Source organism: Melopsittacus undulatus, chromosome 1 (genome assembly GCF_012275295.1).
Source record: "Melopsittacus undulatus isolate bMelUnd1 chromosome 1, bMelUnd1.mat.Z, whole genome shotgun sequence".
NCBI classification, from domain to species: domain Eukaryota; kingdom Metazoa; phylum Chordata; class Aves; order Psittaciformes; family Psittaculidae; genus Melopsittacus; species Melopsittacus undulatus.
Genome location: NC_047527.1, coordinates 84,056,270 through 84,072,666, shown reverse-complemented (window position 1 = coordinate 84,072,666; position 16,397 = coordinate 84,056,270). Strand labels below are relative to the sequence as shown.

The 16,397-nt window shown below is 47.9% G+C and overlaps 1 protein-coding gene across 1 annotated transcript in view; it reads right to left on the bottom strand.

Annotated features, from left to right (window-relative positions):
• Positions 1–11,163, bottom strand: part of ZCCHC2 (zinc finger CCHC-type containing 2) — a 40,613-nt gene extending 29,450 nt beyond the window's left edge. The window contains exon 1 of the mRNA XM_031049669.2: positions 10,108–11,163. Coding sequence (XP_030905529.2) covers positions 10,108–11,046 — 939 coding nt within the window. The 5' untranslated portion in view covers positions 11,047–11,163. The remainder of the gene's footprint in view (positions 1–10,107) is intronic.
• Between the last annotated feature and the right edge of the window lie 5,234 nt (positions 11,164–16,397).

The window sequence follows — 16,397 nt, the reverse complement described above, 5'->3', positions numbered from 1 at the left end:
CCAACTGAACAACAGGAGGAGTCACTAGTGTAATCCAGGGCAGTCATTGCTTTACCTTACAGCCTGCAAGAGCTGTTTCTGTGCCAGCTCCAGATCCTATCTTAAGCTGTATTACAACTCTTCACATTTGGTGTTAGCTACTGTGACAGTCCTACATCAAACACTCCCAAGTAACAAAACCACAAGTGGCATTGTCGAAGCAGACAACGCCAGCACACAAGTGACTGGAAAGTTTTAAGCAGCCTGGAGGGCCAATGAGTATTAGGAATGACACTGCAGGCTGCTACCTGTGCCAGTCACACTGCAAACACAAGTCCTTTAAAACTGGGGATGGTGACAAGGAGCTCCTGTTGATGGTCATGCTGTATAGAGCTAATAGTGCTAATCATTTCCTGTCAATGTATAAAATGTATTCACACAACGCATACAAGTGTAAAGTTAATTCTTGCATCAGCTTTTGCCGCTGTAAAGCTTTCACATGCAAGGATTCACTGCAGCTCACAGAGCTGCTTCTAATGATTAAAATACAGTGAAGCAAGAAATGTGGGTGGCCCCAACCCAGTTGCCAGATAATTAGATAATCACATAGATCTTTGTTGCAGGCTAGAGGATTAACTGTGTTTGTCCTTGAAACAAGCCAAGAGAGCACTCTAAAAATTGTCTGCTCTCAGAGCCTAGACAAGAGTTTTGTATCCAAGACTTCTTTCCTCAGACAGTTGAGAGTAACAACCATATTTTAAAAAACACATATCACCTGAGATGTTTCCTGGGACTGTACCACAGACTGGTTAGGGTTGGAAGGGATCTTAAAGATCATCTAGTTCCAACAACCTGCCATGGACAGGGACACCTTCCGTGAGACAAGGTTGCTCCAAACCCCATCCAACCTGGTCTTGAACACTTCCAGGGATGAGGCAACCACAACTTCTCTGGGCAACCTGTGCCAGGGCCTTGCCACTGATGTGAAGAATTTCTTCTTTATATTTCATCTGCATCTACCCTCTGTCAGTCTAAAGCCATTTCCTCTTGTCCTATCACTACATGCCCCTGGAAAAATTCCTTCTGCATCATTCTTGTAGGACCCTTTCAGGTAATGGAAAGTTGCTATAACGTGTCCCTGGAGCCTTTTCTTCTGACTGCAGGACAGTGTCAAATGCTTTGCACGAGTGCAGGTAGATGATGTCTACTGCTCTTTCCTGTCCACTAACACTGTAACTCCAGTGTAGAAGGCAACAAAGGCCAAATTTGTCATGCACAATTTGCCCTTAGTGAAGCCATTCTGGCTGTTCACAATCACCTCATTTTCCACAAGTCTTAGCATAGTTTTCAGGAGGATCTGCTTCATGACTTTGCCAGGCACCCAGGTGAGGCTGACCAGCCTATAGTTTCCCAGGTTTTTTGGGTTTTTTTCCCCCTTTTTAAAAAATGTGTGTTACATTTCCTTTTTTTTTTTTCGTTTTTGTCAGTGGGAGCTTCACCGATCTGCGTGACTTCTCAAATTTGATGGCATTTCATCCATCAGTTCCATCAGGATCTGTGGATGCATCTCATCAGGTCCCATGGACTTGTGCACTTCCAGGTTCCTTAGATGGTCTTGAACCTGATCTTTTCCCACAGCAGGGGGTCCTTTGTTCTCCCAAGTCACAACCTTTACCTTCTGTGACTTGGGTGATGTGGCTGAAGCACTTAATGGTGAAGACTGAGGCAAAAAAAGTAATTAAGTACCTCAGCCTTCTCCATATCCCATGTATCCAGGTCTCCCGTTTCCTTTCAGAGATTACACACATTTTCCCTAGTCTTCCTTTTATCACTGATGTACCTATAGAAGTTTTTCTCATCACCCTTGACGTCTCTGGTCAGATTTAATTTCACCATGGCTTTAGCTTTCCTAACCTGTTTCCTGACTGCTTGGAGAATTTCTCTGTATTTCTCCCAGGATACCTGTCATTGGCTTCCACCATCTTTAGGCTTCCTTTTTGGGTTGGAATTTGTCCAGAGGCTCCTTGTCCATTCACACAGGCCTGCTGGTGGTTCTGCCTGACTTCTTTATTGGGATGCATCACTCCTGAGCTTAGAAAAAGTCATCCCTGAATATTAACCAGCTTTCTCAGGCCCCTCTTGCCTCCAGGGCTTTATCCCATGGTATTCTATCAAGTAGATCCCCGATGAGGCCAAAGTCTGCTCTCCTGAAGTGCTTGTCTGTAAAGGCAAGCCCTAAATGTCTAAAGTGGAGAGCCATCCTGCTCGGAAGGATGCTGCTCTGCATAACTAACATATGTGAGTTGAGCAAATCTCAGGTAGTCTACACATGACAGATGCCCAGACTCTGCCTTCTATTAATGTAGATGGCTGATCAAAAAATGTCATGCTGGTATTGGTTTGGCAATATGTAATGAAATCTGTTATTTAATAACCTACTAATCATCATGAGGAAATGATTGATGCACATAAGTCTTCTGATGTTTGCACTGCACTTTCATAAAAGAACTATTCATGCAGCAGCTCTGATGACCACTAACAAGGGAAACCTGCTTACAGCAGCTGGATCACTTGATTAGTTCTATGTGTCCAAATATGAAAGCTTATTTTCCTGCAAGATTTCAGAAAATGTGCTGTTAGGGAGAGCATTAGTCAGCCTTGCAAGCTGTACAGATGTAAACCAGCACAGCTCTTCCATTCCTTTATAGGTGGGAAGTGGCAAACAAAACCAGATCAAAGAAGGCATCTTGGAAGAATCAATGTCTAACACATGATCATGAGCTACCAACTCCAGCATCTGTACCTCACACAAATTTGAGTGATGTCAGAATAACCACTAATAGAGGTGGTGCCAGTTCAAAGACCAAAGCCATGATTTGCTTGAAACAATCCTTATAAGCTACCACCCTTACTGCTTCACAGCTGTGATATGCTGATACATAGCTATGCAGCTACGTTAGCACAAATGCTAAACATCACCTTTTAAGAAGCAAGTCAGCTGAAACTGCACATATACTTGTGAGCTGCTAAACCCTTTCTTGACGACAACAGCAGCAGAGGACTGTGTGCCACTGCATCTGCACCCCACCACCTTATTCTTGCTGTTGCCTGGATACAGGAATAGAACATGCATACCATGTAATACTTAAATGGAAATCAGCACACAGATTTAGTAGTCACAAATGCAAGCATACACAGCAGCAATGCTTCAAAATCTGTTTAATGCTGACAACTGTGATGCAACAAATTGTCTTCCATGCAAAAAATCCACAACTGTCTTGGACAAGCTATTAGCTAAATGCAACATCAAGACTTAAAAGATGATTGCCCTACAGACACTGCTGCTAAGTTATGCTTCAGTTCACAAGCTTCTGAACTACACAATGGCACTGACTGGCTTAAGATGCAGAGAGCTGTCTTACAAGACTAAGAATGGAATCTGCCTCAAGATCTACCACCACAAAGACCTACCAAAAATTCTCTCTTTTAGCCACAGACAACTATCAACTTAAATGGCTGCTTGTTAACTTGTTAATGGAATCACAGGCCAGAGAAATGGGCAGACATGAACCTCATGCAGTTCTACACAGGGAAGTGCAAAGTCCTACACCTGTGGAGGAACAACTATAGGTACCATACAGGCTGAGGCCTAACCAGCTATAAAGTAGCTTTGCAGAGAAGCACCTACACATATAAAAATGGATACATATACATCTGAAGGGAGGGTGCAAAGAGGCTGGAGCCAGGTTCTTCTCAGTGGTGCCTAGCAGCAGGACCAGAATCAATAGGCACAAACTGAAACACAAGAGTTTCCCTCTGAACATCAGGAAACACTTTTGCACTGTGAGGGTAACTTGCAGACAGGTTGCAGAGTCTCCATTCCTGAAGATACTCAAAAGCTATCTGGACATGGTCCACCACCTCTGAGACCTCTGAAGACCTACAGAAGTCCCAGCCAACCTCAGTCATTTTGTGGTTCTGTGACCAAACATAAAATCCCATAATATGTGAAATAAAAGTCTGCCTGGCTGAACATATGGTTCAAAATGGGTAATATGCAACTGCCCTATTAACTTGTACCTAAGAAAGCTGGACTGCAGAGAACACACAGTTGCCCAAGAGTACCTTAAGGCGTATTTGTTCAGTGAAACTATTTTAAGAGTTGCTGTAAGAGGCAGCAACAACACACTATGAGGGAGACAGAAACCTGAAAAAACATCAGCTGATTCAGGGAGGAAAGGCACACCATATGACAGCTTCAGCAATCACATACTGACTAAGACAAAGGACATACCGACCTCTTAGACAGCATTAACAACTTCAGCTATCAAGGCCTGGGGTGATTACACTTAAGTACCAGACATGTCAGCTACAGCAACGATTTACAGTGCTGGGAGAAACACAGCACATTCTTTCTCCAAGTCTCATCTTCATCTAAGCTTTTAACGGGGTTTAAAACACAATTTCAGTGCAACCTATCTAGCTCATCATAAAGTAGGGAACTTGAAGCTAAAGCCAGCGATGCAACAGTTCAGATGTTACAGCATCACCAGTTGGTTGTTCATCCAACAGCTTTGTGTAAGTTCAGTACTGTTACAATTCTATGCTGAGTAAGAAGAAAATTATTTGAATGTGTCATTTCAGACTAATATAAAAATTATTTTCACAATGGTCTAGGGTGATGGAAAGATCTAAAAATTATTTGCCCCTTACAAGTGGTTCACTGAAGTATGATTAGTACTGAGAAAAGACAATGCCTTCATCACTACTTTTAACTACCAGTAGAGAGTAATATGTCATCTTGTCCAACCCTTGAACTCAAGAGATCTAAGCAGCATAGTTTAAAGGTATTCTTTCATGCATGGCTTTCCGAATAACAGAAAATCTCTCTGTCATGTTCTTATCTTGCTCTTAAGACACTTCCCAAGACATTAATTCTCCTTTCACTATTAAAAGTATTTTTACTTTCTCAAATAGGACAAGATTAAGAGGTTGAAGAAAGGCAAGAAGCTCACAAAGGAATACAGTTTCTGGCCAGATCTTTGAGCTTGTCCTCTGTAAGCTTCAGTCTCTGAAAGTATAAACCCTCAGACTTAGAGAAATTCACTGAGTTTTGGAGGAAAAGCAAACATTTAGTATTAATTGTAGTTAATGGAAAATCAACTGTAGTGTTTGCTAGGGCAGCTATGGCTAGACACTGATATTGGCACAATGAGATGACAGATTTAAGTAGACAGAATCCTGCAGACTTCAGTGGTTTCATAAATACAAGCATCTTACTGCTGCTGTCTGCATGCTCTTCTGCAGCTCCAAGAGCTGAAAGCCCCTGGTACTCCAAGCCCAGGGACATCCTGCTATCTACAGATAAGTCAACAGTGGGCAACACTCAAAAATGGACCACAGCTTAACAACAGTAATCTAAGTGCAAGCATCAGGAAGTCATGGGTATATGTGCTCAGTGCTCATTTAATGTTGGAGAACAAACTGGCATGGATTAACCCTAGTATAAAGGGACTGGGCAAGGCTACAAACTTGTCCTAACACCTCATACTCAGAAAGAAATGACTAAAACAGAGAGCAGTGAAAGTTTTCACTCCACAGTTTCCTGGAACATTAGCATGCACATTTAGCCAGGAGTCTTTCATTTCAAGCATTGTCTTTTATCTAATTATTACTTCCTTTCCGGAAGACTTCCAGTAATGTTTCTGGAAATCCTTGTGTTTGGAGTCAGGGAAATTCATGTTCAGAGGCAAGGGTGTTATTTTTTATCCCAGTAGGCAAAACTTTTAAATTTTCCTGAAGTGTACCACCATTTACAAGATTTTTGCCAAGAGTCAAATGACATTTTTTATCTTTCTGTCTTTTATTTAAGGCAGACTCTGAAGATGCATTTTTCCTTAACTCTATGCCACTAAAAAAAGAGTATATTGCAACTTCAAAATGAGATTGCCTTTATTTCTGTTCTCACAGAGGTCTTTGATTCTAAAATCAAGTTCTACTACCTTGTTCTGCTGCAAATGACTGAAGATCAATTATAAAAGCACTCTTCTAATTTGCAAAGTATACTATAATTAGAAGCCTACTAAGAAAAATACTCTGCAAATAGAAACTTTCCCTTTGTTTATAAGTAGAGACTTCTGTAAAGAATCCTCCAGCCAGCTAATTATAACACTAGTCAGCAAACCATTATCTCCAGGAAATCGAGTATTTCAACAGAACCTTAGTTCTATTAGTGTCAAGTATGCCTGATTAAATGTTCCAATGTCTAATGCAAGCCACATATATTATGTTAGCACATATTCAGATCTCCTTCAGCCTTTCAGTGCTCTAATCTCAGATCTTAGATTAAATGGAGCAAGATACAAACAGCTTTGATACCGATTCACTTATTAAACAAATATAATTAACACAAAAATTGAGCTATGTGATCTCTTGCTTAAACCAGTATATATAGTGGTAGCAGCAGACTCTCTGAACAATACTTGTTTTATGACTACAGATGTGAATACTGCAGATTTATTCTTACACTTCAGCTTCACATTCAAAGTTCATACTTGGCACAGCTTAGTGTACCACTGACCTTTCTTCCAAAAGGTGCTATTACAAATTACATGTCCATTTAAAAATCTGCAAAATGTAGAGTTTCTACCTTAAGAAAAAAAAAATCAGAAAAATTTCTTACAGAAACAAAGTTTATGCCATTATAAGGCAATCCTACTCCTAGCCCATCCTGAGCCAACAGTCCTCTCTCCTACAGTTTTGAAATTGTCAGTAAACCTTTTGTATGTATCACTAAGAAATGTTAAGTTCTCAAAGGATCATTAAAACAGGAGACCAAGAAGAGCAACAATCCTATTAATTGTTTGTCAAGAAGTAACTTTAATGCAAGCTTAATCTTACCAGATGGCACAGATCCTACCCAGAAATCATAATCCCAACCATGACAGAAAGCAAACCACTCTACATTGTAGTAGGTATCTGTTCAGTACAAATTCTTTACAGGTGAACTCACTGTAGCTAAATATTATAGTTTCTCAAAACCTGAAGCCAGGCCATTTTGTTAGCTATGCCACATGCAGTAGCCCAGTCCTTGCCGTAAGGAACTGAGCACCTCAAATTGACCAATGAACTACGTGGTTCAACTCCCGGTCTGCACTCCCCCACCCGTGCAGACTGATTTCACATCACGGTGCTCTCCAGAGGTACAGAGTATTTCAGGGGTCATGTGCACAACAGCTCTGCTATCACCTGCAGACTATCCAGCAGGGTGAGCTCCGGCAGGCCGGGAAGCCCAGCGCTGAGCCTTCGCTGCACACCACTTCTCCCGCGGTTCACCAGCACTACTGCCCCGTTTGGGACAGACCTTCCCGCAAAGCCCCGGGGTCTTCCCAACTCCGTTGTCGCCCCTGCCCCGCTCCCAGCAGGCGCACCCTCGGGGAGGCGGGTGCGGGGCTGTGTGGCGGTGCCGTGTGGCGGTGCCCCGCCGCCCTCCCTCCCATTGGGCGGCCGAGAGCGCAGGCCCCCTCCGAGATACGGAGGCGGCGGGACCCGCGCGTGACCAGGCCTACGCGCGGCTACGGCGGTGCGGGAGAGCCGCGCGCGGTCCCGTTATGCAACACCGGGCGCCTCCCTCCCCCCCACCGGCGGGACAGAGGGAAACCGCCCTGCGGGCACGTGACCAGGAGCGCAGGCGCCGCCGCCATCTTGGATGGGGGCGGGAAGCGGCGGTGACCGTCGGCCGCCGCAGCCCTGCCCAGGGACGGGCCTTGCCGGAGACTGGCCTTTCCGCACCCACCGGCACGGTGGGCACGGGCCGAGGGGGACAGCGGCTGCGCCCTCACCGGCAGGCGTGGGCCCATGATCGATCCTTCCTCCCGCAAACAAAGCGAGAGGCCGCCCCTCCTCCCCCCCACGCGGCCGCTCTCAGCCCGGGAAAGCGGAGAAATCGGCAGCTGTTACGGGGCTCCTCGGGGTGCGGTCGCCGCTCCCCCACCCCCCGCCCAGGCTTATCCCTGGCTCTGCCCCCGCAGGGCCCGGCTGTCTCTGTGTAACGGGGAGGAGAAAGTTTAAGCCCTTCTTCCAGGTCCGGCCGCTCCAAAACGTGACAGGAACCGCCCGCTCCGGGTATTTCCCGTGCAGGCGTGAGGCGCGGCAGCCCGCGGGCTGGCCCCGCGGGGCACGGCACAGCAGCCGTGGTGAGGGCGGAAGGTGAAGCTGTCGGAGCTGCAGAGCTGCTACTGGCACGGCCACGGAGCGGGTCACAACCCAAGAGGGAGCCCAGCCCTTTCGACCCGAGGCAGGCCAGAGGAAAATTCAAAGATGTCTTTATGAACCGGTTTCGTTCACACATGCAGATCCCTGAAGGCACTTAGGGGGGCCATTTTGGTCCTGTGTGGACTACAGAATATGTGATGTGCATGTTCAGCCAAGCTGACTCGGGCCTCTCAGTGCTCCCCGACTAAACAAAACCACCACCACTTGGAAGGCTGCTTTTACACCAGAGTCAGTATGCTGCACAAAACAGACTTCAACTCCAGTAGTCCATGAGAACCTGATCTCCCAATGTATTTGGTGGGACACACTGATGCTACCCCGATGTGCCAGTTTTGGCCAAGGACTGTTACCAGCACTTCAAACCCAGAAAGAACAGTGTCCAGTCTTACTAATTCCTGCCACTCATCTTCTCCCTCTCAACATGGACTTCTAGGATTCATTTTGGGATAGAGCTACACTTGATACAGGCCAGTGAGCCAAAATAAATACTTTTGGGACTTATCCTATGAATTCATTATTATTTCAGTACTGTAACGTCTATCTATCTATCTAGTAAATGTGCTTTGGCCTTAAAATGATATAAGAATTCACTTAATGTACTTGAAGGCTTAGAAATTCATGCCTATCTCTTCTGGGTATTCCTTAAGAGCATATCCTGTCTTTAGCACTCAGAAAAAGGAGCCATTCGTTTTGTGTGGCAGACAATGTAAAACAGTCCTCTCAGAGTGGATGAATTGGACAGCACTGCAAGTAAATTCCAAAACCAGAACCCTTACTGCTTTGTACCCTTTTCACATTAGTTCACTATGATGTGTTTGGCTGAAGAGCCTTATAAACACCCCATCTTCCAGCCCTTTCTTCCCCTTTGCATAACAGGCCATCAACAGAGCAGAAACTGCAGAGCTTCAACACCATAGCTCGGCTGCATAAATACGGGGCAGATTTTAAAGGCAACGCTCACCAAAAGGGCAGCAATGAATTGCACTGGGGGAAACCTCAGTCTAAACATAGCTGCTGCTGCACGGGAGAATGCCTCAGTGCCACTTGAAGTCTTCATTCTTGGTGACAGCCACCTTCTAGCAACAAGTGGCACATCTGTTTTCAAGATGTGCTCTGCTGTTTCCTGACAGCCACACAGAAAATCAGCTTTCCTCTGAACAGAAGCTCCAGTTGTGACATTTCAGTGTGCTGCTTTAGTAGAATGATTACCACCCTTTCCCAGACATCATCAGCCACCTTACTGAATGTGGCCTTCCACAGAACCAGACCTAGAGCTGATGACCCCTGACTGCTACCTTGATCCCTGACAAATCTCATTTGGAGAGGAGGGAAAGAACAGGGTCCACGTAATAATTATTTCAAGGCATTCTATTGTTTTAAGCCCCTAGAGAATGCTCTCTTAGGACGTATGGTTTCTCTCTAGCATTATTATCACTGCAAGTTTAGTCAAGCTATTGCTTGTCCTTCTGCATGGTACAACTACTTCAGTGGCCTACAGAACAGGAGGCAGCCTGGCAGTACTCTGCACCCTGCGCTCCAGCAAGGCAGGGTTCAAAAAGCAGTGCTCCAGAAAGCACGGCAGGCACAAAAAGCGGTCTTCCCTCCCTCCCCAGTTCGTACTACAGCAGCTTGTGGGGGTGGTCGGGGCCTACACTGCCGAGGGGATGAGGGGGAATAGGACAAGCTACCAGGCAAAACGGGAGGGAGCAGATCCCACGAGGGGCTTCGGGGAAAGGCAAGCTGCCGCCCTCAGCTCGGAGAAAATCGGGAGGCGGTGAAGGAAAAAGGAGGTGAAGGAGCAGGAAACCGCCCGATGAGATGGCGCAGCGCGAAGAGGCCAGGAGGCGGCATTACCTGGGCTTGGTGGCGGCCGAAGCTCTCCTCTTCCTGGTCCCCGCACAAGGCCCTCCGCAGCCGCTCCAGATGCTCCCGCAGGGTGACCCGCTGGTGAAAAGAAAAGGCCGGGTGCAGCGAAGCCATAGTGAAGAGCAGGAGCAACTCCTCTTGTGCGCTGAAGCCCAGGCCGTGTGCGGCGGGGATGCCGGCCTGCCCGTTCTCCCCGGCTCCGTCCATCACCATCACCACGTCCTCCTCCTCCTCCTCGGCCCCCTCCTCCTCGGCGGCGCCCGCCTGCGGCCTTCGCACCGGGCAGCTCTGCAGTATGGAGTCCACCTGGGGCAGGAGGCGGTGGAGGCGGCCGGCAGCCTCACGATTCTCGGAGCCCAGCAGGGCCAGGTAGACGATAAGCTTGGAGCGTACGGCCGGGTCGCGGAAGTCGCCGAGCTGCCCGGGGTCGCTGAGCCCGTTGGCCTTCGCCTCCGAGTCGCGGAGGCAGTGGTAGTCCTTGCGGGCCAGGTCTTCCAGGCAGGAGCCCAGGAACCGCAGCTCTAGCGGGTTGCACAGGTCCAGCAGTCCCACCATGAACTCCAGCCGCTGCGCCGAGCCCAGCACCAGCCCGAACCACTCGTACACTGTCTCCTTGTCAGTGCGTGCCGCCGCCGAGCCGGGCCCGCCGCCGGCCGGCGCGGAGGCGAGGGGCGGTGGGCCAGGCCCAGGCCCCGGCCCCAGGCCGTGCAGCTGGCTCGGCCTCTCCAGCCCGCACCCCCTCCCCGCTGCGGCGCCCCCGCGGGCCGGCGCCCGGGGCACCTGCTGCAGCTGGAGGTGACAGTCCAAGGCACCGCCGGGCTCCTTCAGCCCCAGCCCCGCGGCAGCCGCTGCCGCCTCTTCCGCCGCCGCCGCTGCTGCTGCTGCCTTGTGGCTCGTCTGCTTCAGGGGCAGCTTCATCTTCAGCATCCTCGGCGCGGGAGGGGCGCGAGCATCCGACGGGGCCCAGCTGCGGGTGGGGGCCCGGCCAGGAGCGGGAGGTCGCGGCCGGCGTTCACGGGGAGCCGCTCATGCTGCCGCGGCCCTGCCGGCGCGGGAGAGGCGCGCGCAGGGGCAACGGTCCCGGCGGGTGCGCGCCTGGGGAGTGGGCGGGAGGGCGGGGGAAGAGCGGGCCTCGCGTGCAGCGGTGGCTCCCGCAGCGGCTCCCCCTCCCCCCCTTCCCCGGCGGCCGGGAGCGCGCACAGAGCCGGAGGCGGCCGTTAGCGCTCGCGGCCCCGGCCAGCGCGGACTGAGCCCCAGCTCCCTGCAGGGGGCAGGGCAGCGAGACGCGGCCGGCAGGGGGCGGGCGGAGCGCGCCTCTCCGCCTATGGGCGCCGACAACGTCAGCGCGCTCGCCGCCGTGCGCGGCGGGCATGGGCATCGGCCTCGGCCTGGGGCAGCCGGCGCGCTGGAGGCCGGACTGGGCGGCCAGGGCTGGGGTCACGCTGGCTCCGCGTCCGGGTCGTGTTTAGGCGGAGGCTGCCCTCTCCGCGAGCGGGGCGGCACAGCTCGCACCACTCATCGCTCCGTGCCGGCGGGTGGGCCTGGAGCTGCGCTACCACTCGTACTCGGGAGGGCCCTTGAGCAAGGGAGGCGACGCCGGTTCTCGTCTCTTAACGAGTGGGAGTGGGCGGAGCTGTGCGGCTCCCCGGGCCCAGCTGGAGTTGCGAGGAGGGGCAGTGCTTGGCGATGTGGCTGCGGAGCCGGCAGACCCATGGCAGTGGCCTGACACCTGTCTGAGCCTCCTCTGCTTCATGAGTACAGTTCTGCACGCAAATGGGAATAGCTCGATGGCTCACCAGAGAGCAGTCGAGGAGCAAACCTCCGTCTCTCCTCGTAGCTAAAAGAGCTTCCTGAGATAAGGCCGTGCCGGATTGATGATTAGCCTTCGGAGTGCTGGGGCACGTGGATTTACGCACGGCTGGCAGGGCCGGGTGAAGGGCTGTGCTGCGCAAGTGAACCAATGCTAGTTACATGGCTTTGCCAGCTTCTACATTTCTAATTCAATTGAAACTGTTGCTGTTGTAAGATGCCTCACTTTTAAATTACTACTGTTACAGTGCCATGTGGCTTTCTACCAGGCTGTTTTATGGTAGGGAAATACAGGGAACATTTCTGAAAAAAAGTATGGTAAAACAGCCAAGGGATAGTCCATCATGAAATACTAGGCTTGCTTCATTCTCATTGCCCCTCTTCTGTCCCCAGCTGCTGTGATCCACGACGATGAAGAGCCTATAATTATAAGATCAAGCAGTACTCTGAGTAATCAGAAAGTTGCAATGCTCCTTGCTTTGCTTCCCACACATTTATATAAAGAAAGTGTATTTGAAAACAGAATCAAGCATGTGGCTTGCAGAATAACACGGGAAAAGAAAATGTGTTTTAATTACAATTGTGCCAAGCAGCATCCCCAAACTGCTTACAGCAACAAAGTACAAATTTCTAATGCTGACTTGCTCTTATCTATGTGTCCAGAAGCCGGTTGTGCTACCATGAAAGAGCTTATCAAACGGCTGAGTAAATGTCATGCAGATTGTAACAATCTTACATGCATTGCTCGGATTTGCCACGGAGCAGTCCTGAGCAGTAGTTATAGACTAAACCACATCCTGGGTTTATATACGTGTATGTGCAGCAATGTTTGTATTTTATTAAAAAAAGGAGTAACTTGTAGTTAGCATGTGTTAGGTTTATACACACCTCACTGCCACTTGGCAGTAGCAGAAATGGACTTCAGCCTGACTCACTGCAGCTCTTATTCATTAGCATCACAGCAGCGCTATCACTGCCCTCAGACATGTAGTGTGTAGTGGGGAACCCTTTCATCCCAGACTGCCAGTAGTTCTTTGCAGACCCTTAATGACCAGGAAGGTGAAGAATCCACCCAAGAAGTCCCATAAACCCATTTTCTTTCATGCTGTGTGCTGGTTAGGGCCTGGCTGTACCCATGAATTGTTCCAGATCCCCACAGTTATTAGTCAAAGCAGCCATCACAACACCCCAGGATATTTTACATTGTTATGAAGCAGCAATTCTAGAACTACAGCAGTTCTTGTCCTATTGGCATTACATATTTTTGTTTCAAAGAAAAAGCACCGTGACCGTCCCTGGGAATGTGCCAAGCTGGAACTGTGGAAACACATAAACAAGGCTTGAGGTTTCTGCTTGGTAATTTGAACAGGTATTTAGCCTTAAGAGAATTTGCAGGATCAGAATTGCAATGATCTGAATGTTGGAAATAACATTTCCTACTTTAACAGCACCTGATTCAAATAAAGCATGATAGTTCCAAACAGATAACACCATGGAGAGTGAAAAGGAATTTAATCTGGGCGGAAGGGGAGGAAGGGGCTGGGCTGACAGAAAGAGAAGACCTGCTGATTTATTCATCAATCCACAAAGGTGGGGTAAATTGCACACGCATGAAGGGAACAGTTGAAAGTAACATTCCACGAGTCCAGAATATACTTGTGATAGTTCCCAAGCTGACACTTAGTTTCACAAATAAGCTTAAGAACCCAATTAACTCATCCATTCTTAATTTACTCTTTCTTAACAGCTTAAACTATGATACTTGAGAAAAACAGATGTGAAAGACGTGAAGTCAGGGAAGGGGAGGGGGGAAGGAAAAAGTAAAAGGAATAGCATGAGAAAGCAAAAAGAAAACAAAGATATTGCAAGTGGACTTGTGAGTATTGCAGTAGCTGAGGGAGGAGGTGCCAGCAAGACAGAGAGCAGCGTGGAAAGAGAACTGAAACTCAAGTGCCACGGAGAAATGAAAGTGAAACTCAGGGTATGAATGGCAGAAGGACACCATGGGGACATGCATGCACACTGACCAGGCTACACAACAGGAGAGGCTCCTGTAAGATGTGACTTGCTCTGGGCAGCTGCCCTTGAGGGTTTTTCATCTGATTTTCTTAACAAAAAAAAAAAAAAGCACAGCTTGCCCAGACCCTTAATGGCTGTTGGGCCACAGTCATGCTGACATACAAAAGAGCATGGCAGAGCCTTGCAGGGAAAAACATGTCTGTAATCTCTGAGCTGAAAGCCAGATGAACTCTGACGCAACATGGAGCAGCAGAGGAGCAGGCAGGACAGTGCTGCCCATGCAGGAGCCCCACACCCCCACTCTGGGAAGTGGTGTTTGAGTGCAGCAGGGTTCTGGGCTTGCACCACAGGTCAATGGACAGAACTGTGCCACGTGGAGCAAGAGGCCGTGTCCAAGTGTTGCCACTGCCTCAGCCAGTTTGCAGTAACAGTGCCAGAGGCTTTCCTGACACTCCCCAGGCTGCTGTCTTTTCACCTCTGCAGTATAACCCCTGTTCAGATTATCAAAGCCCCAACGCCTCCTGAGTGCACAGAGGCTTCATCACTGATGCAGAAACTCTGTCCTCACTGGTAGATCATTCTTTGAACCTGGTTGCCGCAAGCTGCTGGCCCTGCTTTTACTCCTGGGTGTGACCAGCAGAGTGTGGTTCAATGAGCTGTGCAGAACACCAAGAGACGCACAAGCCAAGGAGCCTCTGTTACCTGTACTTGTGTGTCATCACACTGTGTACAGGCAGCCACAATGTATCTTCTGAGTGGAATGGCTGCCTTCGCTGAGCTCTTACAAAGATCTAGTCAGGAGTTTGTTCAGTAGGCCTAAACTTCTCCACCAGTGTTTTTAGAAGGGAGAAAGCCGGTAAGAATATGTGACACAGGACTGAATGCTGAAGCTAAGGAGGAACTAACAAAGTAACCTTTGGTATTCTCCACATTTCTTTTGGATTTTAAATTATTCTTTTGGTTTTGGATTGGTTCTTTTTTTTTTCAGTATTGATTTCTGACCAAGGCCATCAAAGATTTTCCAATAATTATAGCAACATATTAAAACAGTTTCACAATCTCAGTTTGTTCCTTAACCACTACTAAGGATCTGCTAAAACTGGTTTGTATGGATGTGAATGAGGTTAATCTGTACCCCATTTGAAAATCAGACAGGGAGGCTGTAGGAGATATATACATATATATATTTAATCTAGAGTAGTGTGTATATATGGATTTTTCATATATATCCAGATTTACATATTTTTCATGTTAATACTGTTCCCCAGCTACTGTCTCTGCTGTTAGTGTTTTTGCTTTTTCAGGAAGCTTAGTGAGAATCTTCTCCTGGATTCCCATCCTACCGGGTAGAAGATGCATAAATAGGGAAATAAAAGTCTTCCTTCCCTCAGTTCTTCCTTTCTTCCCTCTCCTCCCCTCCTTTGTAGGAAGAGTGTAGGAAGAGCAATTGCCTCTTTAAGTTTGCTACTGTGTTTAATTCACTCTCAGTAGCAGGGACTATTGTCATCTCTCTCAGCTAAACTCCCAAGGTGTAAGGAAGTTGTTTCAGGCAATGTCACACAAATGTCACACAAAAAACAACCTGGAAGAAAATACAAGTTCCCTGAGAAAGCTTTGGGGCAATTTTGCTGACTCATGCTTTGTCATTTGTCTCATGATAGATGGCATTTTTTGTGAGTATCCTTTTGTGAAACAAGAAGTAGCTACCTTTTAGCCTTGAGATCTGGAAGAAAAGGTCTTGAGTAATGGCAACTAAAAATCGAACCTGACAAATCAGTAGGTTGTTATTCTTACTTATTTTGTTATTCTTACTACTTTAATGGGTTTTGAATATTTGAGCTGGTTTATTGTTTTGGCCTCTTTTTTAGCAGGAGTTGAACAAGCTTATATTTGAAACCTAAAGACATGCTTAAGAAATGATATTTTGTCAATAAGCATTTGTGCAATGAAGACACGCATTTTTAGGAGTTTGTATTCAATATAACTAGTAAAATGCAGCAGATGACCCGTAGTCCTAATTATGTTAGCATCCTATACAGGGAGAAACACACAATTTTAAGCCCAGTTTAAATAGCTTAAACATAGTTTTGGATTTAAAGTTACTGAAAAATAAGTTCAGTGTAGGCAGAGGGTGTGCTCCCGGGATCAACTTCATTATGAAAGACTGTTTCTAAAGTCAAAGTTGGTTATTCATTTGCAAAGGTCACCTGTCCCGGGCCTCTTTGGCAATCCTGCCAATAAAGGTACTGTTATGAAACGTGGTTGCAAATTGCAGCTCGCTGTTCCAGGGAGGCTGAACTGAGGCCACCATCCTTCTTTTACGTAACTGTCAAAGGTGAGTGCTTACTATTTTCAGCTGGATGCAGCCCAGAAATACATGAAAGATGGAAACATTGCCGAGATGCCAGGATAGGCGGGCCTATTTCAAGTTCCGTGCAGATGGAGCGAGT